The sequence below is a fragment of the Chaetura pelagica genome, unplaced genomic scaffold (genome assembly GCF_000747805.2).
Source record: "Chaetura pelagica isolate M959 unplaced genomic scaffold, ChaPel_1.0 scaffold360, whole genome shotgun sequence".
In the NCBI taxonomy this organism is placed as follows: Eukaryota; Metazoa; Chordata; class Aves; order Apodiformes; family Apodidae; genus Chaetura; species Chaetura pelagica.
Window position 1 is genome coordinate 3,093,426 of NW_009951950.1, and position 26,479 is coordinate 3,119,904.

At 46.7% G+C, this 26,479-nt stretch overlaps 1 protein-coding gene across 1 annotated transcript in view; it reads right to left on the reverse strand.

Annotated features, from left to right (window-relative positions):
- PDE9A (phosphodiesterase 9A) overlaps positions 1-26,479 on the reverse strand; it is a 61,195-nt gene that overhangs the window by 25,053 nt on the left and 9,663 nt on the right. Inside the window, exons 2-6 of the mRNA XM_009997991.1 lie at positions 12,366-12,436; positions 10,368-10,445; positions 9,982-10,025; positions 2,628-2,682; positions 1,688-1,758 (exon numbers count right to left, since the gene is read on the reverse strand). Of these exons, the coding sequence (XP_009996293.1) occupies positions 1,688-1,758; positions 2,628-2,682; positions 9,982-10,025; positions 10,368-10,445; positions 12,366-12,436 (319 nt within the window). The remainder of the gene's footprint in view (positions 1-1,687; positions 1,759-2,627; positions 2,683-9,981; positions 10,026-10,367; positions 10,446-12,365; positions 12,437-26,479) is intronic.

Genomic DNA, 26,479 nt, shown 5'->3' on the forward strand with positions numbered 1-26,479 from the left:
CTACACCAGCAATGAAGTGCCAGAGGGTGCAAGCGCACAGCTCTTCCCGCTGGCAGCCCTGTGCAGACCTCCATGATCTCTCTCCACTACCTCAGGCTGCTGATGCTGAAAGGCAGCGTATGTGCAGGGTGCAGCTGAGGGTCCCGGGGGGTCGCTGGGGAGAGCCAGTGGCCAAACCCACCTGCTAGCTGGCTGGGGGAGTTGCTCACCTGGGCTGCCAAGGAAGACCCACAGGAATGTTTGCCTCAGTTGCTCCCATCTGTGGCATTTAGCACTGGGGACTGGAGTTGGTCAGAAGTTTCACAGAAAATGCACAGGGACTGAGGTAATTTCCCCCCCCACCCACCTTTTTTTCTTTCTTTCAGACAAAAGAATAAATTAGTAGAGCCTTGGGTAAACTGCAGCCAAGAAGACTGGGAGGGATTGCTACTTAGGCTCCTTGCAGAGGGCTGTGCAGGGGGTAGACATGCTGCAGGTTCCCCCCTCCATGGATGTCACTGGAGGGCTCCCACCACACCAGAAGGCTGTGGCTGGGGGGGGCTCCGTGAGAGGTTCCTCTGCAGCTGCTGTTTGAATAAGGACATTTTTTTCCCTCCCAGCTGACAAAGGCATCAGTCTCACTCAGCAGCTGCAGGGTCAAGGTAGCTTCTGGTCGGGGGAAATTTCAAGCAAACAACTTCTTCCATGAAGCAGAAACTTTTTTTTTTCCCTTTTTTTTTTTCCCCCAGCTAGCTCTAGTGAGAAAGTTCTCTCTGCATCTGTAGTGCTGGAGAAGTCTCTGCCCACTCCTGACTGAAATGCCATATATCAGCAGGGATGAGGCCTTTGGTGTCAGAAAGGTGATGGGTGCCATTGCCTTATTCACACCTCTTCCTTGGGACCTGTGTTCTGCATAATATACTGAAAAACAACAAATCAGATGCTGCATGGGACCAAAAAAAAATACTGCCACCAAGACACAAAAAGGAGCTCTCTGACCCCATGGAGTTGGTCGTTGCACAGTAACTGAATATGCTTGTGCTGCACACTGAGCAAGTGAAGAAACGGGCACTGCCAAGTACTCTGCCAGGCAACATGGCCATTGAGAGGTGAACCCTGATGTTTGCAGCCCACTGCCTCAGGAGGTAGTGAGAGGTTCCCTCAGGCTGCTCTGCAGCCCATGCTAAGCTGCCTGCTCATGGATGCTTCGGCCTCTGCCCTGTGGTTGTGCTGCGGGTGCAGCGGGTGCCGGGGGTCTCGTCTGGATGCAGGGGAGATGGGAGGGAAAGGGAACGGGAAATGGCAGGGCCTGGGAGGGCAGGCTGAGGGGCTTGGAGCTGGGGCATGGGGAGGTGGAGACCCTGTGGTAGCAGGAGGATGTAGCCCTGGGCCCAAAGCTCAGCAAGGGGCTCTATGGCCCCTGAGTTTGGGGGCCTGGGGGATGCTGCAGGTGCCCACAACACCAGACATCCCTCCCTGACCTTGACCGTCCAACAGGTGCCACCATGACCTCCCACCTTCCCCATGCCTCATCCCAGGCAGGTCAGTGGACTTCTGGGCTCAAGGACACCCAAATTGCGAGCCATTGGAGAAAGCGGAGGGGCTGTGAGAAGCGGGGTAGAGTAGGGGAAGCAATGAGGGTTGGGAGGCCAGGGAGAGGGTTCTGAGACACCAGTTCCCACTGTGATACGAAGAAAGGGACACTCACATTCAACCTTTTTCTCCAGCATTGCCAAGTGATTAGCTACTTCCGTTTTCAGCTCACTGATTTTAAAAACCCTGAAAAGAAAACCCTCATGTATTAATATTATACATTTAGTGCTGTGCCTACCCTAGGTACAAAGGACTTTTGCTACAAAAGTCTATATTTTTCAGAGGATTGATCTGTTCTACTGTGTTTGCCATAAGGAAAAGAACAATTTCCATGGAAATGCTATAATTTTGGCAGAAAATACACACGAGTTTAACGTTCAGAATAATTAACAACAAATGATTTTGTTATGACCCTGGGAATGTATTGTGGCTCTGCAACACTTCATCACCCCCTCTCTTGGCAGTGACTTGTTATTGTACCCCCCAGGGAAGCAGACTTAAATTGATAATGCTTCACCTAACAGCCTCATCTCGGCATCTGCACACTCTGAAGCCCTCCTCCTTTTGAGTTATGCTGGTGATTTGTTGAGCTGTGATGGGATTAATCTGTCTTACTGAAACCAGCCAGAACAAGCTAAGCAGCTGTACAGGTGTTGAGAAACCCTCTCGGAAGTGAGACATGCTTGGGTGACAAAGGGAAAAATGAAACAAATCCAATTATTTGGCTGTTCAATGAAGAAGCATTTATTTTGCTTCCTAAGAGGGCAGGAGCACAATAAGAACATTTATATTTGCTGCCTGATCTGCTTTTTAAAGCAAAGATAATCAACAAAATCGCTTTTGGTTTAAGCCACTGTATTGTTGTCAACAGGACGTGGGTAACAACATGTGTTGTTAACACATTGTTAATGTAGCATTTGTACCAGGCTTCAATTTGGCAGGAAGAGTGGGATTTGAAAGAGATCTTAAACGCCCCTCTGCCTCCTGTGAAAATTTTGCTTCATGCTGATATAAGAAATAGCATTTTAAATTAATAATGATGTTCAGCTTCTTACCTTGAAAACTGCTCAGCAATCTGCCCCAGTAAATTCTGGAACAATTCTTCTTTCTCTGAAAGAAATAGAAGGGAGATTTAACAGAAAATGACAGAGGAAAGAAGATACCCTCTAACCCCCTGCAAAGTGACATGCCCAGAATATCAGCTCTGATGGTGAGGCATTTAGCCAAGAAGTCGTTCATGACAGCATTTAGGGATGACTCCTCATCTCACATGCCTTCCTCTGCCTGCAGATTGCAGTTAAGGTTTTTCAGAGGGGTTTTTTTCGGGGGGGTGCTGGGTCTCTGAGAAGTGACTTGTTTTAAGGTAGTACCCTCTGGAAAGAAGATCTCTTTCCTATTTCTTGGGTGGAGCACCCAGATTTGCCATCTGCTTTTGAAAGATCTGGTTCACAAGGACCACCTCTACATCATCAGCACACTGCCAGAGTGCCCATGAAGAGTGCAACAGCTTATGAGCACAAGAAAACATAGTTTGCCTTTCAGCCTTACATTGGAACATTATCCTGGGGACCATTTTTTTGGTGCAAATTCATATGAATCGCACTGCTCTGCATAAACTTCAGGCAAACGTCAGATGCCAAAGGGACTGTCCTTGCAGAATGAGGTCTGCCCTTCCTGGTTCATGGGATGAACACAGCAGGGCACAAGTTTACCAACCCCTTCTTCCTTGAGACCAAAACTTGGACAGAGTGGCTGCAGGGATCCCGTGGGGATCCCATTGCTGCCTGACCTGGTGCGGCAGTGGTTTCCCTGGGAGCACTCGTGCCAGTAGCTCCCTGTCTCCCACCACCAGCTCCAGTGCTTGGGCATTTCAGCTGGCGTGTTAAAGCCAGCCCGGTGAAGCCCCAGCCCCTTTCTGAGACCATCACAGGGTTGTAATCACTAACACAGTGAAAAGCAAACCAGTCCTTAAAACAAGACCACAGATTTCAAGGGACAGTACACTTTAGGAACAAAGTAGAAGAATGATAACAATGTTTTCCCATCTTTCAGTCTGTCCACACTGCGTTCACACAGAGAGGGGAAGCATAAATCCCCTTTGCTGAGCTCTGTGTTGCTGTTTCGAGGTCTCTCCCACTTTCCCTCACCAGCTAATTTAAGCTACATCATGCTGCATTTGTTCTGATGCTTGCAATGTGGATGTATTCTCATTTTCTCATGCCCAAGGAGCAGAAACATTGCATGCTCTCATATACACACTGCAGCTTACAGAACACCCATTTATACCCTATGTAGAAATACATGGCATTTCTGAAGTTACTTCTTGCTTTTGCCTGAGGGAACACGATGCCTCCTGAGTGCAACCCTCCAAGTGAAACACATCAGACAGAAATACAGCCCAGCATTTACAGCATATTTCTAAATAATAGCTCTTTTACCTGTTGAAAGGATTTGCAATTCCTCAGGTATTAGAGATGTCAGAAGCACTTGTCAAGAGCATTCACTTTTCTGGTCAAAACAATTTGTCTGTTACCCCAGTGTCTCTAAACGGGAGCAAGCACTCTGTGCTCTGAAAGTTCCAGATCTAATTCCTTCTTTTTCATTTTTCTTCTTCTTCTTTCTTTCCCCCTCCTCCCTTGCAATCTAACTCCCAGCGGTGTGGCCAGCAGAGCAAATGACGAGATTAGTTCTTTCCACAAAGACTCATTTTTCAGTATTCTTACTAAACCCACTTGAAAACCCAAGTGCTGGAACAAAGCAAATGCTGAGCCCTGTGTGAGACAGGAGGGGAGCTTACCGTATGCAGCACCTGGGCTGGCACCCGAGTCCAACAGTGAGAACAAGTAGAGAAACCCGTGTCCGCTCACTTCGGTGCAGCTCAGCTCTCTGACAGTGGCCGTAGCATGCCAGAGACTGACAAGTTCCCTACAAACACTGTTCCAGTAAAAAAAATAATAAATATCTTACTTTCACTCCCTCCCCCTGTCAAAACTCACTTGCAGTATTAGAACATTCTCATCCAGGGAACAGTCAGCTGCAATCTGATGTTTATGGATGTAATAAAAGACTTTCAAAACGAAGATGTATGTTTTTATAACCCTAGGGTGCAGTAAAGATATATGACTAAGAGTGGCAGTTCGTCTCATCTTAAAGAGACAAAGATCCATTTATTTGCCCTGTTCCTTTCTGAGGGAAAGACCTCTGGTAACCCCTGATTCTGAAGAAATGGAGACATCGTGCCAACATAATGTAGTCTCGCTTGCCCACTCCTTTGAAAAACAGGCAGGTTAGGTGTCCTTTTACTCCACTTATTACCCTCTGTCTTCTCTATTTTATAGCTCTGGGCAGGGCTGACACCCCACGTGCGTGCAGCTACATTTTCCTTCAGTTGCTTCATTCGTTTTGTGGCAATGGCCCCTGTGAAAAGGAAAACCTACTGCCCGGGCAGGCGCAATCTGTGCACCTTGCCGAGGGTCACCGGCTCCTGCCGGGTAACCCCAAACCCAACAGCAACTCCCTTCTCAGCTGCCCCCGCCCTGCTGGCACCCTGAACGTGCAAGGTGTGCAAATGCAGGCATCTGGCAAGTCAGATTTTTGCACAACACGCAGGGCATTTTAGGTGAAAATTAGAAACACAGCCCCTCTGCCTCCCTCCAGAAGACGCTGCAATAGTATAATGGCCAGGTAGGGGACAGGCCTCCTGGAGCTTCCCATGGCTCATTCCCATGCTCACAGCAGGCAGGGGGATTTCAGCTCCTCGCCTGCTGGCCCCTGCTGGGATCAGCAGGGAGCTTGGCAAGAGCATCACCGAGCAAGGATCCATTTTGCCCTCCCTTCCAGCAGCCTGCAGGTCTGGGCAGAGAGCAGGTGTGGGGGAATGTGGCTGCAGCCCTTCTTCCTGCGGCTCCTGTGGAGGTCAGGTCGGAGGGCTGGCAGTGAGTACGGACCTTCCCTGCCAAACAGGGACTGGGTACAGGCTGGAGCAGCTCAGGTTACATGTGCATGGACACAGATGGCTTATAACCCACTGGCATTGCACCCTGTGCTTCACAGTGCCTTGCTTGGCATTGACTGTTCCTCTCCTGGGTTGCATGCTGGGGTCATGGTTGGGGAGCCAGCTCCATCTTCCTGCCCTCCCCAGCTCCCCCCACCATCCTGCCAGCCTCAGTGAGGTGCAAGGAGGGTTGTGGGGGTTGGTTGACTGTTTTTTTCCCAGTCTTTTCTGCTGTGGCCAAGCAAGGCTGGGAGAACGTGGGTGTCTGCCTTTTCCTGGCAGCATCAAGCTGGCGAATTCCTGCCACATGGTCTGTTTCTCACGTGTGCCTGAGACTCTGGCTCGGGCTCCTGTCTGTATTTCCCTTTCTACAGTTTGTTTGGATCTGGGCAGTCAGAGGAATTTAAAAAACAAACATCCAGGTGGACAAGAGCCTCAGGAAGGGTTGTGCTTCAACTCCAAGCCTACGTCTGTGAATCATGTCATAGCGAGCGCCAAATTCTCTTAAAAGCTCAGGTTAATTTAGGCTACTGCATGCAAGTCCCTGATGATTGTGATGAGTGATTTTGAAGCAGTTGGCCCCATCCCGATGCACACATCCATATGAGATGCTTGTAAGGAGCAGCAGGCAGGAGGGTTTTGGTTTTTTCTCAGTCTCTGCCTTTTCCCTCTTACCTGAGCTGTGAGCATGAATATGCCTCCAAAAGAAGAAGAGAGAGATCCCAGAATAAGAAGATCTAGACATTGTGACAAGCTTCTGTCGCTTTACCAATAGCAATCTGCACAAGAGCTTGTGTATTTAATAATTTAGAGGAAAACAAGCAGTTCCCAGAGACCTCTGTACAGCTGTACATCTCTTAAGTGGGCAGTGTTGGGCAAGGCAGGGCTAACACCGTTTCAGATGTGGGCCTTCTAGCAGGGAGCTGCACAGGTCTTGGCTGAGCTAGCTCTCCCACTGCAAGCTCTTATCCTGGATAGAGACTGTGGGTTTTCCTCTGTGCAAGTGCTAGATAGCTTGTTAGTTGAAAAAGCAAATAACAAGATGGAAAGTTAGTTGGGAGGTGAAGACGCTGCCCACAGTCTCAGCCTGGCCAAGCAGTTCTAGCTCTGTTGGAGTTCCCCAGCACTGAGGCTTCTGAGCAAGGAGTGGCAGGTGGAAAGCTCTCCCTGCATGCTGGCCTCCATCCCAGTCAGGCCCTACTCTCTTTGGGTTTCTTCACCCATTTCCACAGGGATGCTTGCATTGAACCACCAGGACAAGCTAGAGACAGAGGTGCAGAGAGAGTTGGTGCTGAGCTCGGCACATGCCATGCTCTTTCATGTCACATCCCTGCTGAGATCTTTAAGGACTCATCGAGTCACTTGAGTGCTTTGCTGCTCGAACCCTGGAGTGGTAGAAAAGCCTCTGTGCAAGTTTTCCCCAAAATTTAGGACCACAATGGATTGGGCTAACTTGAGCTCCACAGTAGCTCCTTTCTCTGTACTATCAGAAACTTAACAGACTTCAAATTTATTTCTCAATAGTGTGCTGCTAGTTGGATTTGTTCGTTTAATTGGCTTCTCCAGCAATATTGCAGAGTGCCTGGACCTCACTAACTGCAGCTACAATGCAGCCGTGTGAGTTTTGAGCCTGTTCCACTGTGAAGCCACAGACCAGAGCCTTTCCAGGAGAGAAAGGTGGGCTTGGCAGTTTAAGCACCCCAGAGAGAAGGAAGGGTTTGGCACTGGGGGTTTGATGCTGTGCTTAGATAGCCATGTGTCGTCTAGTCGGGGGCTGTGGGATGAGGGGCAGCACGTGATGCAAGGGCCCTGCAGGCTCAGAGCTGGCCAGCTGGGCCCCTGCCTTGGCCTTGCAGACAGCTGACCCCGTGGTGACGCGGCGATCGCTGCTGCAGCCAATGGACACTCACTGGAACAATAATTTTCTTAATTCCAACCCTCTCCCATGACTACGGCCAGGAAATGAAGAATGGTTTCTTAGCAGGACTCCAGTGGATATCTCCTCTACTGGATAAAAGCCACTGCTTATATTTTCCTCCCAAAGGATCTTATTTTCCAGTCTCACCTTTTACAGTCTTTGTTCCACTGAAGAGTGCTTCACTCTTTTCCAGCTGCCTGGGATACTGTTGAAAGAGGTGCATTACTTCCTACTGCTGTGAAAACTCGGGTGACCCCTTTTTTGGCATGTGTTTGGATGAGTTGCTTTGGGAAGCAGAGTCACGAAGGCACAGTTGTTTAAGAAGTGAAGACTGGAACAGAGCTGTTTTTTTCTTTTAATGAAGAGGAACAATTTCTCACTCTGTTTATTCTTCCTACTCTCAGCAAAATGTCAGGAATGCTTAAGATTAATGGCAATCCATGCGAAAGAGAAACAGATACCAAGGAACATTAGTTTCATCACACTCAGTTCAACTTTCCTCCTCTTTCCATAGCAGACTGTGTCCTATGTTTTGGCAACGTACCGCCAGAAGTTTTCTTGTTCTTTTCAGAGCAGATCTTTGGAAATCCTTGTTTTATAAAATGCAGGGAGAGAAGAGAGTCCTTGCTGACACAGTGAGCCGTGCTCTGCATAAAGCACAGCCGCGTGCTGTCAGCTGGGGTGAAAAATGAAGGCCCTGGGAGAGTGCAAAAAGTCACACATGGTCTTATAAAAATATACGGTTAGCTTCATGTTGGGGGGGGGGGGGGGGGAAGAAAAAAAAGGCAGATGTTCTAGAAATCCCTTTGACCAGTTTCCCAGATGGTATAACACAGTGGCATTCCCCAGCAGAGGTTGGCCAGCTCTGTTGGATGGTCTTTCTTCCTCCTGGGGCAAATGGCTATTTGTTACCCATGCCAGCTGGTGCACACGCTCTCTGGTTAATGCCTCACCTTTTCTCATCTGATAATGCAAATAGTGTACTCCTGGACCAGAAGAGTGGTGCTGTTCCAGCAGAGTTTGTTACAATAAGGAAATGGTTTAGGAGAGAGCTTCTTTTCCCTTAGCAGTCGCCTTGTCCCTCAGCTTTGACTACCTCCTTCTGGCAACAGTGGCAATCACTGACAGGGCACCTGTTTATAGCTTGTAACAAATCTTGCTGTGATAAAGTTCTTCCCAGTTTCTTGGCTTGTTTGTTCTTTCTGCTCTCTGTTCCCCTTTGCTCTCTGCATGGACAAGCTCCTCACTGTTGTATCATTGTCCCCGTCTCACTCACTCCCATCCTCCTAGACTGACTTGCTGTGCCCTTTTCCTACAGATGGTTCTGCTGCAGCAGACATGAGTACCTCAGAGAGTAGCTTTGGTTCCCTCCACCTGCCCATCTGAAAAAAAAGGCAATGCTGTGAGACAATGTCTTCTTGTTTAACAGGGGAGCCTAACCAAGAAGAGGTGGCCCCTGCAATTAACATTATCCAGAAGATGAGATGGGACCAGAAAAACTGTCTTGCCCTCTAACTCAAGAGCCTCACTCACTCCTGACAACTACTTTTTCCAGCTCCACCTGGCTCATTTCTGTTCCTTCTGTGCAGTCAACATTTCCAAGAAAATCTTAACCTCTAGCCCCTTGTCTCTCCTATCTTCTCATTTAACTGCTCCAAACTATGTCCCCAGCTGGCATCTCCTACTCCCCTGCAGCCCTTGCTTCAGTGGCCAACCTAAAGCTCCAGAGTGTACAGGAGATACAGGCAGCCTCAGTACTGGTGGCAGGAGATGCTGCAGTTGCACAGATAAAAGCGACCCTGGGCCAGACACGCTGCAGGAAATGCCTCAAGAAGATGCTCTGCTCCAGTGTCTTGGGAGCTACTGGCCTGAGCGTAACAGTGGTCGGCAAAGAGAACTGGTAGAAGTGCCCCTTCAGTCTTGCATGTGGAGCACAGCAGCACAGCGTGCTGAGGAATGTGCTCCAGATGTGTCCGTTCATCCTTCTTTAATCTTGGCAGGTGTATTTAAATATTTATTACACTTAGAGCTACCATGCCCACAACAGAAATTATGCTCTCTCTGCAGCCATTTGGAAATAACACGGGGTACAAGTGTTGTGCTCAGCTTTCCAGCAGAGCTTTGCTATGAAATGCACAAGTTTATCAAAACACTGCAGGACAGGCTTTCAAACATCATCTGTGTTGCCTGAAAAAAATCACTGCTCCATGCGAGACTTTCCCCAGGACATCAGTGGTGCTGAGTCAGAACAGAGCTAAGGACTGTGCAAGTCCCCTGGACCGCAGCCATTTCACCTCACCCTCAAATACTTCAAAATCTGGGGACATTTTTTTTTTTTGCTTTCTCCCAGAATACTGTGATCAAACACTTCTTACTCTGCCATAGCTACAACCACGACGCTGTCATCCTTCTTTCTTGCATCATAGCCACATAATTTCCATGTGCAAATGTTCGCAAATTGAGCTTCAGTAAATTCAGTTCAGAAAGGTCATTTTACCTGAGAGCTGCCCTGTTGCAACAGGTATCACTTTGTATGGAGACCTGGAAGGAGTCAGGGAGGGTTGATGTTAACAACACTCAGCGGTTTTTATTTCATATTTGACAGCAAACAAGGTGGGATGGGAGCAGATGTTCTACATTAAACACTTAAAAGCGGTATTTTTTCTTCAGACAATTACGCCTACGTTAATAACAAGTCAAAAATCTTCAAAGCCAGCAGGCATTATTAGTGTTATAAGCCAGCATGCAATTCTTGCTGTCATCCCCCTCCCTTCGGGGAGTTGCTCTCATCCCACTGCACACAAAAGGCATCTGCAGGCGAACACCACCCCCTTCCCTTGTGCTTGACACTGTTTTTTAAGATCAGGTTGCATCAAGGCTTACCTCTCTGAGTTTGCAGGCATTGTCGGATCAATGGATACCATGCAATTGTCTGCCGTCAGAAGGGAGATGGTTGTGTTCCTGAAAATCATGTTCCAAAGGGGTTTACTTGACCTAGAAATGCTGGCTGAAATTCAGTGCTGCTGTACATGGTGCCTAGCCATCTTCCCTCCTGCAGCTCTCTGGGGCTGGCCTGGCACTGGCTCAGACCCCTTTTACCCTGGTGCAGAAAGGGTCAAAGCACAGGATGGGGCAGAACTGATGCTTCACCCATTTCAATTACCAGAGATGTTTCTGGGAAAACATTGTGTGTGATGATCATCTTTGATCGTGGAGCAGACTTTGCTCCCTGCTAACTCATGTATTCTGCTGGCTCATCAACTAATAATTTCTATTCGGAAGTTACGTTTTGTGATACATGGACTCAGCATCCACATGTTGACTCAGGCTACACAAATGACTACCAGTGCCATGAATGTTTCAAAACAGTCTAGCTACTCCTTTACCAAAACAAGCAAAACAAATGTCTTGCTGACTATGGGGTGGTTTTTTGGGTGGTGTTTTGAGATAGTTATTTTGTTTGGGTTTTTTTGTTTGGTTGCTTTGTTTGGAGTTTTGTTTGTGGGGTTTTTTTTTGTTCTTTTGGGTTTTTGGATTTTTTTTGGGGGGGAGGGGGGGGATTTGTGTGTATTTTTTTAAATCCTGTGCTAAGTGTAATGTCATAGGCTCTGATGTAAACCTTGGAATTTTGCTTCAGCTCCAGGAGCCTGGTTGAAATGCACACTCCTTTGAAATTCTTCTGTTAAAAATATAATGCCAAATAGGCAGTGAACACCCTGATCATGAACCACTAAAACTGTTAACCAAAGTCTTCTGGATGATGGAGTGGAATTATTTGATATGATAGGAAAATTAGAGTTATTAACCTCTCTAATGTGTAATAGAAGGAAAAAGGCAGGATGCATGGCAAAGAGCATTCATTCTGTCCAGTGGCTTATGGGAATTCTGAGTCAATATAGACAATTTTATCTTTCAGTCCCCAGAGCTGGAGTCATGCAATAAATCCATGATTAAAGGATTGGCTTTTTTCCCCCCCTGTGCTATTTCTGCATTGTAGACCTGTGGGTACAAAGGTAAAGACTATGGCTTAATGCAAAGCCTGTATGCAGACAGCAGATGCCCCCTTCTAGATGTGACTAAGAGGCTTCCCTATCCCTGCACCACCCCCCTGGACAGATGGTGCAGAAGCATCTGGGTGCTACACAATGCAACCCTCCACCACACACAGGTCTCTCCCACCTCGATGCACACCTACACCTGATTCTGGCTCCCTGCTGACAGAGAGCTTTAAGTTGGATGCTGTTCTGAGTAAGAGAAACAAACCCTACAGAAAATGACAGCAGGAGATATGCATGGACTTCACAAAACAACATAAATTAGGAAATAATTGGCCTGAGCAATGGATTGGGGGATATTTATGTTGAATAAAATGGTTCAGCTGGGATACTTTGTGCTTGACTGACTCATACTTGGGATTAGTTCGTACTGTATCTAAACAGAAAGCTTATCAGCTACTAGCAATGCTTCTCATTGGCCCCAAATTTTTCCCTGAAAAACAGGTTTTAAATGTATGGTTGCGTTTCACTTCATAGGGGAAAAAATGTAATGCTGAGGCATAACTGGTAGCTGCACATAACCTGTGTGCACTCAGGGTTGGGCTTTTGCACTTTTACTTTTTTAGACTGTATGTTCTGTTCTACTCTATTTCACTCTGTTCTTCAGGTGCAGCTGTCACGGAAATCGCTCAACACCTGCTAGAGCTTGGTGCACTTTTCCAGCTGGTGCTATCTGGGTTGCCCCAGTTTCTTCTTCCAGTAGACTGGAATGAAACAGAAGCCTGAATAGCAGGTAAATTAATAACCTGGGGGCTGTCTTTAAATTACCCCCAGAGGTAAAGGAACAAAAATGGAATTAATGTTGCAAATGAAAAGAGAGACCTACCTCGGTAGCCCTGTTGCAATGCAGAAGAGGTCCATGATATCTTTGGAGTTGCAATATTTACTAAAGATCACCTTCCAAACCAAACAGCAGCAGGGGAAAAAAGGAAGGAAGACAAAGAAGAGAAAGGAAAGTTAGTTCCTAGTGAGATGTGAACTCTATTCAGGCATGAACTGGCCTAATTTTAAGGCTCATCCTACTGCTTCAATTATCTGATTTGACTTGTGAGCTGGAATATTTCTCTACCCCTGCTTAGATGTGTGCTTTTTTTTTATAAAGCCAGTAAGCTCTGGAGACCTAATTGTGCTGTTCAGAAGCAGAGTAATAATGTATGTGAACAGAGAGCAAAAGGTATCTCATAATGCAGTATTGCTGCAGGATGATAACAAGTGCAAATTTCAGGATGTAGGAGCCCAGATCTAGGAAGAAAACAGTCTAGATTTGAGGAAGTCCTTGGATGGTGTAAAAGAGCTCTGCTTTTTGAACTACACCAGCTTAAGCTAGCTTTATACGAAACAGGATTTTTTCCTCCCCCAGGTTGTGCCAAGTTTCCTACAGTCTATCAGGCCGTACCATTCCTGTTGCTAGGTCAGAGTTCTGACCTAGACAAAATTTGCCGCTGTTACCTTCTCACACCCTTCAAATGCCCTTCATCCTCCTGCCTTTCCACACATGCCAGGCAGCCTCCCTGTGGAGAAGACTGTTGGAGCAGTGGGTCTGGGAGCACCACATGCCCTTGACCCCTGTTATGATGTAGACTTCAGTAACATGATCCCACACCACGATTTTCCCCAAAGCTCTCACATCCATCAGGGCACATGGATGATGGTGATCCCTGGTTGAGAAGCTCTTCTGCAGCCAGGGTGTGGGGCAGGAAGCCTCTCTGAGTGCCTTTGATTGACTGTGGCAGAGGCTTTGGAACTGCTGTGGAAATAAAACCTCTGAAGAACAAAAACATAGTCACAGAGCCTCTGGGTTTGGGATGCAACGGGACGTCTGGGGACTTAGTGGCAAAGCTCAGGAGGAGCACAAAAGTGATGTTTTGCTGATGAGGTGTGAGGCAGAGTGAGATCAAGGGAAAAGTCTCTTCTCCTTGTGTGTGCCTCAGTAGGAATGCCATTTTCCACCCCCAAAACCACCTGCATCATCCCATATTCTCAGGCAAAGTTTCTATTGCTGTTCATCATGGCCACAGGGGATGTTGCATGCCTGCAGTTCAGCCTTGAGGCTGGTGACCCAGAAAATGAGGAGCATATCACACGGGACGGCCTTCCAATAGTTTGTTCCTGCATATTTCTGCAACCTTGCCTTGTGCTGCCAGGAGGAGGCAGGGGCTGTGGGCAGTAGAGGCTGCAGGCAGTGGGGGCTGCTGCTGCCCTGCATTGATCTGGCCACTCGAGTAGGCCCCATGTGTTCTGCAAGGTGAGGAACACGCTGCAAAAACAGTGTTTCATCAACTAATTAAAGACTCTTCTGAAATGTGTAGGTTCCAGGAGTTAATTAAGCCTGCAGCCTCACTCCAAAAGTCTTGGCCTTCAAGTGCTTTAATTCCTAAAGTATAATAGTGTTGCAGTAACATGGTTCCCATATTACTTAGAAAAGGCTTTCTAAGGTGCCTTTCAGAGACACCAGGGGAAATCTCTCACTTGGAGGTATCATGTGGTGTCAACTCAGACCTCTGCCTCAAGCACTGGCGAGGCCATGGGAGAGGCAATGGGCTGCTCTGCCAGCGAGGAGCTGCTAATCATGGAATCACAGAATGGTTTGGGTTGGAAGGGGCCATGAAGATCATCTACTTCCACCCCCCCTGCAGGGGCAGGGACACCTCCCACTAGACCAGGTTGCTCAAAACCCCATCCAGCCTGACCTTGAACACTTCCAGGGAGGGAACATTGCAATTCTGGAGTGTTGGAGGAGTCAGGACAAAACAGCTAAAGGTAGCTAGCCTGGCTGAGTCCTGTTGTGCCTGGGCTGAAACATGCCAACAACACTCCAGCTGATGCTGAAGCAAGGTTTCAGACCTCACTTTTCACTGGTGGTGAGGAGCCCTCTTACTCTTGAGTGAAGTGCCAGGGTTTTTGCAGTACACAGCGATACTGGTCACCTCAAGAGGTGGCTGTGACCCATACATGCGTGCACACCCATATTCCCCATTTTCCAAGCCAGATGAGATTACACCAGGCTATATCTTTACTTTATAAAACACCAAGACTCTTGATTGCTCAGGTAGTCAGCAGCTGCTACCGGAAGAAGGGGTGGGATTCATGCCCGGTGTGTTCGGAAAGCCTCCTTTGCCCAGTGATTGACCCTTGGTTATTAAATACCACAGCAATCTAAGTAATAAAACGTAGCCAGTTGAGTTCAGATAGGGCTGAAACCCTGCTCCTACCACAGCACCGGGCTATGCTACCAGAGTGATAGCTGCTAAAATTAGATGAAAGAGTATTGGAGGGTACAACAAGTGGTACATGCAGTAACTGAGGAGATGATACTAATTGCGGTTGAACAGAGGGTAAAGGCCTGTGATGTGCCAGGAATGTTATTTCAGGTATTGAGGTTTCTTATTATGGAAATCAATTATTATTGACCAGGACAGATAAGAAAGGAAAAGATTAAAAAAAATTTAAAAAATAAAAACCATTCAGGGTAAGAAAGCTGGCCTGACTCATAGAAAGCAGCAGGAGCTTTCAATGCATTAAGGATGAATTTTAATGCTTCCTTTTACTCAACATAATAGTAAAAGAGTGGGAAGCAAATCAAAGCCTGTAGATACTAGATCACGAGCAATCCCTACACATATATTTTAGCTTTCCATACTTGGCATTTTTAGCAAACTTAAGTTTGCTGAAAGTGGATTTGTGAATCACTCACCGTACTTTGGTACTCATCTCAGGATTGTTGTCCTCAGTTGTTTGGGTTTTTTTAGTCAAAGAACATACACTACTGAAGTTTTGTTCTACTGCAACACCTGCTGAGCTTTTCTGACCAACTTCCTTCTGTCCTAAAACAAAGCAGCCAGCCTCAGACATTTCCCAGCAATATGCAATTGTTCCTGTTATTGTCTGCAGGTTTATGTTCCCAATAAAGTCAATGTCAGTTGGGCTGATGGAGTATGTTTGGAATGTATTTTGGAGAGATGGGAGGACAGTACTGCATGCTATTGATGGCTCCAGCACAGCATAGGAATCCTATTTGCCTAAAGTCCATTATCATTGTAGGGACATTTGCAACATGAAGGCAATATAGTGACACTGGGATTGCAACCATACGTGAGCCAGCTGGGACACATGGTCTTTCCTGTGACCATGGAAGATGGTTGACCTGCAGCTTTGAGCTTAGGCAGTCCTGTTGACACTAGTTGCAGAAGTGACCACCATTCCTGTGAAGGTGTCCATACTTGGGCAGTTGTCTTGAAACCACTGCAGTTCAGCCTGGGTGTTGATGATGATAATTTTCTGGCACTGCTTGTGGGTCTGATCCAGACCCACAGCCAGCACTGAGGGACTTCATCTCCCTTCACACCTGTCTCAGCTGTCTCTGATCCGCAGTTGCCACCTTGCTTAAGTCCCTGTTCCTGTGCCTGGGTGGGAAGCCACTGCTGTGGTGTGTCTCACAGCACCTCACTCCTTGCATTACCGTCTGGTTCTGGGAGAAATCACTGCTTAGGGCAGGACTGTGACCTTGCTGTGGAGCATATCACAGGCCAAAAGCAGGAGAACACAGCAGTCTGTACAGTTATGGTAGTGGGCTCAGATCACACATGTATAGGTTTCCCTATCATACATGTAAAAAAAAGGGCATAGTCACATAGGTCAGCAGAGCCCTATTGGAACCAGGGATTCAGCTCCTGACATACCTCCTACGAGAAAGAGTAGACACAGAGTCTCCAACATTGCTCTGGTGGTATGAGATTCTCCTGCAAGTGTGGTCAACACAAGACACTCAGCTGCCAGTGTTATTTCTGAAAGCAAAGGCAGAGCCAAAATCGTGCAATCAGAGTCACAGAGGTGATACACCACATGGAAAAAGGAAACAGAGGCCTCTGCGTCGGCTTGCAGATTGATGAATAAATGCCATGAAGAAAATCAGCCACATATAAACCCTGTTAATTGCATTTCCCTTGGATTTGTGCCAGGATGAAAATAAAGTATTCCTCAAAAGTGATGCAGCATCTGAAAACAATTAATTCCCCCCGCCTTCAAAAGTTAACATTATTTCATATTTCTGTCCTTGTTACTGTTAGCAAAACTTCTACCATGTGTAGAAAAAAATATGACAAGTCAGTCAGGAAAATCAGCCTCTCTGAATGCTTAGTTTGATTGTTTCAGTGAGTCTCCATCAAGACCAAGAAGCAACCATTTGACTTAAGTAGGGAATGCTCTCTCTCTGCCTTGGAAAGTAACATGAAGGAAAGGGGGGAAAGGCAGAATGAATAATAACTGAGACTTTTTGGAGTGGAAATAATATTTTGATGAAGTATGCAGTGACTGTGAAATAGGACAGCATGACTCGATGAAGATGCCTTGTTCCTGGCCCAGAGCTCACTGATGTTGGTCTGGTTTCTGTCCTGGAGACAGTTCTGCATTTTTTTAAACTGTTTCTTAATCTATAGTATCCACCTCTGGTTGAGGACAAGGATTTTAAAAGCCTTCTCAGAAAGAGTAGGGATGAAGAGTTTTGCTACTCTGGCTGGCTTTTCCACTCAGAGAAGCAGTTCAATATTAAGGATGTGATGGAGATTTTACTAAGGGACTATTGTGCACACATGCTGCAACCTACCAGCTTACAACTAATCACATGGTATTTTGCTTTCAGATAGGAAGGATAAAAACACATCCTACAAATCCAATTCCAGTTCTATATCTGATCCTCAGAATGGCTAATCCTCACTGTAAACTGCAAACTCTGTCCAGAATGTTATCCTGTTCTGATCTACTTTTGGTAATTGGGTTTTCTTCCAAGAATTTAAATAGCCTTTGGGGTTTTTTTTAATCTAGTAAAATTCCTAAATAAATAATGTGGAAATATTTTCAAAGCACGTGTATCCTCAGTTTACAGTCCTACTTCCTTTTTTTGGTGTCAGCCTGCTGTGTTTTAGCATTTGGTGATGTCTTTCACCATTGCTTAGCAAGCATTGTTCAGTGTCAGGGCTGAAAGTGCATAGTTGAAACAACCTAAAATGATAATCTTGTACTAATGAGACTGAAGGACTGTGTCAGGTGAAAACTCAGTTTGGTAAAACTCAGCTCTGTGTCTTGCATGTACTGTGAAAATTTTTGCTGCTTCTGAAGCAGCACCTTTCACAGAGTAGTTCTGAATTGCTAAGGCAGAAGTATTAAGCAAATTTTCCCTGTCTCTCCAGCTGTCTTTGTTACCCACATCAAAATGAAGTAGGATCTTGAGCTTTTAGAGACCACTCTGTAGAAATCACTGGAAGGAAGTCGTATGTCTAAACACGTAAACAAATAAGTCTTCCTCAAAAAACAGCAATAAATGACATACCAGTCAGAGGTCCCAACATCCCGCAGAGGCCTTACCTAAAATCCCACACCTAAACATTTTCCAAGTTTCTCATTCTTTGTATTCAGATACAAGCATGAGCCCAACTATATCCAAACTATGTCTATTTTTCATTTCTTGCACTAATTAACAGCTGGTATTTGGAAAACTACTCCATTTATCTGAGTTCCAAATGTTAGGCAGTATTAAAAATAGCATGCCAGATTTGCCATCTGTTTGATGCAGTAGGAGTTTCTGTAAGAGAACAGAAAATAAGTGCATATTTGCGTGTGTGGGGAAGAAAACATCAGAGTCCTCAGCTGAGAGTCTGAGCAAAAATGAAAACTCCCCTGGGCTCTTCAAACATCTCTCAGTTAGAGGATGAGGAGTGTGGTTAATGTTTTACTTCCAATAGCTGGAGCTCTGCAGTGCTGCTGACTCACAGTTACCTTGGGGCAGTGATGCAGCTTGACAGCATTCATTTCAACCTGACAGTGACATGTATGGGTGGCATTCCTTTGACAAAACTTCAAACATCTACAAGTTTGGCATCTCATGCATCTTGCTCTGCTAGACTCCCTCTCTTGCCAATAGAGAAAGAGGACAACTTCCAAACAGTAAATCAACCCACATGTCTCCAAAACCCAGTTTCAGATGGGATGAATCATTCCCTGGAGATACCACCCACCTCCCCAGGGACCACGGGGGAAACTGCATGACTAGCTTGGAGCAGGCATCACTAACTTAGATGGCTCCAGTTTAACAGTTCTGTGAGGTGAATCCTATTGGTTTCCTAATTATACATGTTAACCTAAAATGAGAAATGGGAGCCTCCAAAGTTTGCATTTCAGGATCCTGAGGCACATGGCTGTATGGTAAGTTGCAATCCTCATCCTTTATAACATTGCTGAACAGAGCACGATGGGAAAAGAGAATTTTTTGTTTTCTCTCTTTTCGAAGAAGAGAAAACACTTATGATACACTCACACAAGTGATGGGTGGAGGGAGGGGATGGGGTGGCAAGGGGCACTGATAGAGACAGCGTAGCAGAGGTTGTCTTTCTCACTACAAGCAAGGAAAGCTGGCATTACTTCTTGGAGTCACTTGGGCTCATAAAAGAAGTGAGACTACATTAAAGAGATCCTTGTGCAACCTGCTGCGAGTCATATTGCTAATATTCAGTCTTTCAGTACTAATAATTAATGGCAGAATATAACCAGGAAGAATTATTTTGAGAGGCTGACCTCTCAGTAAGTTTCTTATTTTCTGCAGCAAACATAAAAGTAATAAAACCTTTGACAAATAATAGGAATGTCAGTACCCTGGCTTTTCTTAACATAAACAGTGCACACAGGTGCTGCTAATGGAGTACTAAGTGCAATTAACCCTGTAGCACATTAATGCATTAGGCTTGAAATGTTTTGTAAACTGGATAATAAGGATGCTTTAGCACCACATCCTCACTAAATGTGGATGAACCTATGCTTCTTTTTTCAAAACTAGTTACACAATCGATGTCTGACATTACAACACTCCTGATAATAAAGGACTGTCAGAAGGGTAAACCCAGTTAGCGGAGTAAAGAAAAGCAGGCATGGTGAGAGGCCAGTGAAAGGCCAATTTGCAGCTGTAGAAGTAAGCTCACTAGAAAAGTGACAGAAAGAAAATGGGTTTGCTTTGTTTGTATTAAGCCTGAAGAGTTTGTATGTGAGTAGCTTAAGTTGCTACAGTTGGCTTGTCCAAATGTGTAGGTAAGGCTAGCAAGAAAGTGTTAGACCTACACTTTGTCTTGGCTAATGTGAGTATAAACTATGGTAACTATAATAAGACTGCATGTGACTTCAGAAAGATAAACAGCAGTAAACAACATTTTCTGGATGATGGGTACAGAAGAATTATGGGGCTACACTGGAATCCTGTGCTGGAATTATGATTTGGGCCCCTAAGTGCACTGAGGAGCCCTCACTGGGGAGGAAGGAGAAGGGGGAGTAGGAGAGAGAGAGGTCTCAAGCACTTTTTAAACAGCATGGTTTTAAGCCATTTTACTCTCTAAATTGTTTATGTGCTGTAATGTCATGGAGTTTTAGGAACCCGCTAGTCATTTCTTGCTGCTTTACAAGAACATCTAGCAGATGCCTTGAATTCACCAGGGCCAGCTGAAATTGGAGAGACAAGGTTAGCCAAGACCACTGGCCAGGCCCAGGCTGTGCTCCTTTCCACTCTCCCTCACCCACAGAGATCTGCCCTTACTGAGAAAATGGCCTTGGTCCCACAAAAACATACTTATGTCTTGCTGTGCTAAAGCAGATTTTGGCATTGGCTTGTCCATGCATGGGAAGAACAGGCACACAAACAGAGCGACTGCCAAGGTGTCCATGTCCCCACTGCCTGTAAACCCTGCCTCTGCACATCCCTCTGACACTCAGCAGCTAAAAGGGTGTTGCCCTTAATCCCTGGTCCAAACAGACAGGGAATGGGGTCCATAGGCACCGCAGAGCATGCCTGCCCTGCTGTGCTGGGAGTCACGGGGATGCAAAAATATTTAATTGCCTTGAACTGATCATCACGCTATTATTTTTGTGCTGTGTTTTGCTTTTAATCTGAATCCAGTTTGGCATGTTAAAAATAGCGTGGCAAGCTTTGGAAAAGCCTGTTGGGTTTGCTAGAGTCTAGGCATTTATGCCACAGTTGCTGTTGCTCTAATTAAAATTAAAACCTCACATGACAGACCCAGCTCCTGTGCGCTGACGTTTCAGTGCAATAACCACAGCACCAAAATGTGGTCTTAGCTTTGTTCTGCTCATTGTGGACCTCAGGCCAAGAGGAAAAATAGCTGCGGACATCTTAGTGTCCTGCTCCATGGGTCAGTACAGCAAATACCCAGAAAAATTGAACTCAATAAATTTCTATGAGAAGAAAAAAAAATTCTGTTTGGCAACCAGAATGACTCAGTAAACCAGTAAACTTGCTCCAAAATTTTTTATTTGCTTTCTGAAGAGCAAGAAAATACCACACAGTGATTTCCTTGAAGCCTTGACAAAGGTGGTGGTCTTTTTCATTCTTTGGGTTAGTTCAGGCTCTGTACCACTCTGACTTTCCATCATTGTTACATATATGAGGTTGATTAAGACACTGGAAACAGAAATCCTCTCTGATTAAGCATTTTTCTCAGAGGAACACCTTACAACTCTGTGAGCAAAAACATTACCCTGTGATATTTGAAAACCAGAGCCATTCAGCCACATGCCTGGGAATAAGCCCACTGGCTGGTTTGGCTCTGCTACCATTTAAACCTCAAAGGTCAAAAGAAAACATTTTCAGAAGTTTCTTCATGGGAAAAAAAATGGGCATGAGGCAGGGAATATTTTCTTCCTGGTGTATTTTTAATTGGAAAGAGACTCAATAGGAATTTTTATTAAAGTGCAGCCAAAGGGTTAATAACATGAAGGAAAATAGGACTGCAGATCTGGCTTAGCTTTGGTGCAACAAACCTCCACTGGCAAGCTGGGGGTTTGGCTGCATGACCCCATCCAGTGGCACTCCAGGAACAATGTGAAATCCCCATCCACAGTGGTGCTGCCAGATCACCTTATGCTGTATGAAACATGGCCAAGGCTTCCCCTCAATCTGCTGTCTTCCCCTTTTCCTGGCAGCAGACCAGGCTGTGGCAGGGGTGGGACAGGGACATGTTCCACACGTGTGCTGGGCCCTGGGCACGCGTGCAAAGCGCAGAGGGAATTCACGTCCAGGCAAGTGGGTAATGAACTGCTGGGTGTCTCTGGGCAAGAGGATCCTTTAAAAATAAATAAACTGAGCAGTGCTTGCTTCCCCAGGCATACATACTCTATATGTAGGCACTGGGTAGGAAGCACATTATGCTGAAATTTCCTTCTTCACTCAGCTCTGAGAACAAGTGGCCTCTTTCAAGCTGATTTGCTCCAGTTTGGCACCAGGCAGTAACACTGCAAAGCCTTTAATCTTCCCTCTCCTGCAGCCCCAGCATGGCTGCCCCTCCACCTCCTGCACTCAGCTCCACCAGCTCGGCAGGTGGCCACCCCAGGGGACAACCCCATCCCCGACCCCTTGGCCTGGGCACAGCTACCAGCAACCTGAAGCTTTCCTCTGGTAGACACAAGAGCCATGCTTTTGGGGATCTCGAGCTCAGGTTTCTGGGGAAGGTTTCTGTGGCTGGTATCTGCTAGGTGAGGGTGGGTCATCTCATGTCACACATCTCACGAGTGCTTCCTAAGTAAGTTTGCAGATGACACTAAGCTGGGAGGAAGCGTCGATCTGCTTGAGGGTAGGAAGGTTCTGCACAGAGACTTGGACAGACTGGATCGATGGCCCAAGGCCAATTGTGTGAGGTTTAACAAGGCCAAGTGCCAGGTTCTGCACTTTGGTCACAACAACTCAATGCAAAGCTACGGGCTTGGGGATGAGTGGTTGGAAAGCTCCGTGGCGGAGGAGGATCTGGGGGTGCCGGTTGACAGCCGACTTAACGTGAGCCAGCAGTGTGCCCAGGTGGCCAAGAAGGCAAATGGCATCCTGGCCTGCATCAGAAATAGTGTGGCCATCAGGAGTGGAGAGGTGATCATGCCCCTGCACTCAGCACTGGTGAGGCTGCACCTCGAGTGCTGTGAGCAGTTCTGGGCCCCTCATGACAAGAAGGATGTTGAGTTGCTGGAGCGTGTCCAGAGAAGGGCTACAAAGCTGGTGAAAGGTCTGGAGAATAAGTCCTATGAGGAGAGGCTGAAGGAACTGGGATTGTTTAGTCTGAAGAAGAGGAGGCTGAGTTGCTCTCTACAACTACCTGAAAGGAGGCTGTTGGGAGGTGGCCTCTTCTCTCAAGTGAATAATGACAGGACAAGAGGAAAGGGCCTGAAGCTGCACCGGGGGAGGTTTAGGCTGGATATTAGAAAGAATTTCTTTACCGAAGCAAAGGTTGGACAGTGGAACAGGCTGCCCTGGGAGGTGGTGGAGTTGCCATCCCTGGAAGTGTTTAAAAGAAATATAGATATCGTGCTTAGTGACATGATTTAAGCACTGAACAGGTAAATGATGTTATGGTAGGGGGATTTAGGTTATGGTTGGACTTGATGATCTTCAAGGTTCCTTCCAACCAGGATGATTCTATGATTTCATGATTCTATGTCCCTTCCAAAGCAGAGCCCTTGATGCCCCAGCATGAAGAACTGCTCGGTGACCTCTAGCCACTGAAGGAGAGCCCATCCCTGCCATCAGCTTTGGTAAAGATTGTTTTGTGCCTGCCCATACATCTGAAAGGGATCAAACTGTGACAACCAGGAGCCTTTGTTTGTGCAGGCAGAATGGGGCTGAGGGGAAAGTGCAGTAGCCAAGGAAGTTACAGAGGCGAGGGCTAAGGCTTCCTCAGCACACTGTGGGAGCGATGCACAGCAGTACCACGCTGGGTTCCCCTCTGCTCCCAGCCTTCCACCACTATCTTGCAGGAGGCTACTGGACTCCTGAGTGTTCATGGCACTGGCCTTGAAGGTATGGACATCAGCCTCAGTCCTCTGGGACATGATTGCCTCAGACACAGTCCTGCGTTCAACCCCTGCTGATGGTGTCACCTTTGTTTTGACAGCTGCTGAGAAGAGTTTCAAAGCCCCAAACTCTCTTCCAACCATCACATCGCTTTGCCCTCCCTGCTGTGCCCCTTGGGACCCACTGACACACAAACCTACTTAGCTTAATTCAACACTCCTGCTGCAGAGCACTTTCAAGTGCTTATCTGCAAGGCGCAGGTTCCAGGGGAGGTGGCCTGTGGCTCTCAGAGCCTGGTGTGTCCCTGCATTTACCTCAGTGATGAGACAAAGTCCATAGCATGCCCAGCGGCTGTACTGATAGAAAGGATGGTGCATCAGGATGATGCTGTGGAAACACAACATTAGTTGTGAACAATTGTGATCACAACTGGTGCTATCACAGGATGCTGCACAACTCCGCAATGCCCCGCACGCCTGTTGTAAGTCAGAGCTGAGCCCTTTCAAACTCAGCAAGTGCTGTTAAAATGAAGCTCATACCTCATTACTGGATTGACAAGTAGCTTAGCATTGATTTAATGAGTTCCCTTTAGAAGCCTCTAGTACTGCATTCCTTGGAAGATTAAGGGTTGCTTTTATTATTTCTTCTAATGATGTTACTGAGCAGGCATGAGAATCTGAGATATGCCCTGATTACCCCTGGGTGAACCCCATTTACAGGGCATATTTACTGCAGGAATCCTTCCAAACATTGCACAGATGGAATTTCACATCTGACAAAAGAAACAGATAAAGTTTATTGAGAAAAAAAAACAACCCTTAATACCACCCGAGTTTGTATTTGCTTGCTCGTGCAGTTGCGCCTCTTCTGTGTTTTTAGCATGAAAACTGCTCTCCATAGACTGGTTGTGCAAAATGATATATATATATATATATTTTATTTTTTTTAAAAAAAAGGAGTATATGACAGACGATATGCCTTATCAACATCTATGGGATCGCTCACCACCTGTTCAAAATGCCAGAACATCTTTGTGTTGAACTGTAAAGGTGCCAGGGAGCTCTGCACAAGCCTTGCTTCTGGGGGGGCTGTCAGGCAACCAACTCATTAAAGCCCCGGCAAAGGAGACGTGGTGCCTTCAGCTCAGCAGAGCCAGCACGCTCCTGTCCGCCGGCGGGGTAAAGCTCTGCGGTGGCAGAGGGGGACCAGCATCACGCCTAAGCCCTTGGAGATGGAGGAAGAGGAGCAGCCTGCTCTGGGGAACCTGGCAGAGATTTGGATTCCCCAAGGTTTTGTTCCTGAGAACTCAGCTCCAGCAGTTGCATTGGGGGTCTCCAGGGAAGCGGTGGAGGGGTCGGTGGGCAATGGGGGTGGGCACAGTGGGACCGGAGTGTAAGTGCCAGCTCTCCCTTTATCTCTTTGCTGTGGTCACTCGTGCAGCAAAGGGGAGGGAAGGGAAAGGGTATCTTTGCTGTTTCTTTTTAAAGGAGAAACGAAGCGAGGCTGGGCAAAATGAAAATTTAGAGCAGGAAGAGGAGAGATTTGAATTCTGCAAGTCAGAGTTTACTTGCTCTTGAGCCTCGCAGCCACTGTCACTCTATCACACAAAAGGCACTCGGTGTGTGGCCGAAGAATTGCTGACAAAAAGAAGAAAAAAGACCTCCCGGCAACGCGGCGGCACCGTTTCTGTTCAAAAGCAGCGAGCTGTCAGCCTGACAGCCCGCAAGCCTTCCCTTGCAGCCAGAACACGTTTCCCCCGCAGTTTCCCTCGCGCTGTGAACCGTGGCTAAGCAAACAGGGCAGGCTGATGGAAGGGGAAGGTCTAATTAACGTGGATGGCCGTGTACGAGCAGCCGGGCAGCGGCGGCGGGGACCCCGCAGCCCCGGCCATGGGGGGCACATCCCCGGGCACCGCAGCCCCGCAGCGCCCGCCTGCTCTTCAGCCCGGCGCTAGGGAAGAGCTCATCGGTAAAACCCCCGCAGCAACCTCCGAACAACTCGGCACGCCGGGCTTCCCGGCCCCTACTGCTTGGGTGAAAACGTCTCTACAGGAATAAACTTCGTAAACACGTCGCGACGCTGCTCTGGGAGGGGAATCCTGGGGGGCTGCTGAGCCAACAAGGATCCCGGGCCGGCAGAGCCAGCCTAGTGGGCTCAGATCACACATGTATAGGTTTCCCTATCATACATGTAAAAAAAAGGGCATAGTCACATAGGTCAGCAGAGCCCTATTGGAACCAGGGATTCAGCTCCTGATATACCTCCTATGAGAAAGAGTAGACACAGAGTCTCCAACATTGCTCTGGTGGTATGAGATTCTCCTGCAAGTGTGGTCAACACAAGACACTCAGCTGCCAGTGTTATTTCTGAAAGCAAAGGCAGAGCCAAAATCGTGCAATCAGAGTCACAGAGGTGATACACCACATGGAAAAAGGAAACAGAGGCCTCTGCGTCGGCTTGCAGATTGATGAATAAATGCCATGAAGAAAATCAGCCACATATAAACCCTGTTAATTGCATTTCCCTTGGATTTGTGCCAGGATGAAAATAAAGTATTCCTCAAAAGTGATGCAGCATCTGAAAACAATTAATTCCCCCCGCCTTCAAAAGTTAACATTATTTCATATTTCTGTCCTTGTTACTGTTAGCAAAACTTCTACCATGTGTAGAAAAAAATATGACAAGTCAGTCAGGAAAATCAGCCTCTCTGAATGCTTAGTTTGATTGTTTCAGTGAGTCTCCATCAAGACCAAGAAGCAACCATTTGACTTAAGTAGGGAATGCTCTCTCTCTGCCTTGGAAAGTAACATGAAGGAAAGGGGGGAAAGGCAGAATGAATAATAACTGAGACTTTTTGGAGTGGAAATAATATTTTGATGAAGTATGCAGTGACTGTGAAATAGGACAGCATGACTCGATGAAGATGCCTTGTTCCTGGCCCAGAGCTCACTGATGTTGGTCTGGTTTCTGTCCTGGAGACAGTTCTGCATTTTTTTAAACTGTTTCTTAATCTATAGTATCCACCTCTGGTTGAGGACAAGGATTTTAAAAGCCTTCTCAGAAAGAGTAGGGATGAAGAGTTTTGCTACTCTGGCTGGCTTTTCCACTCAGAG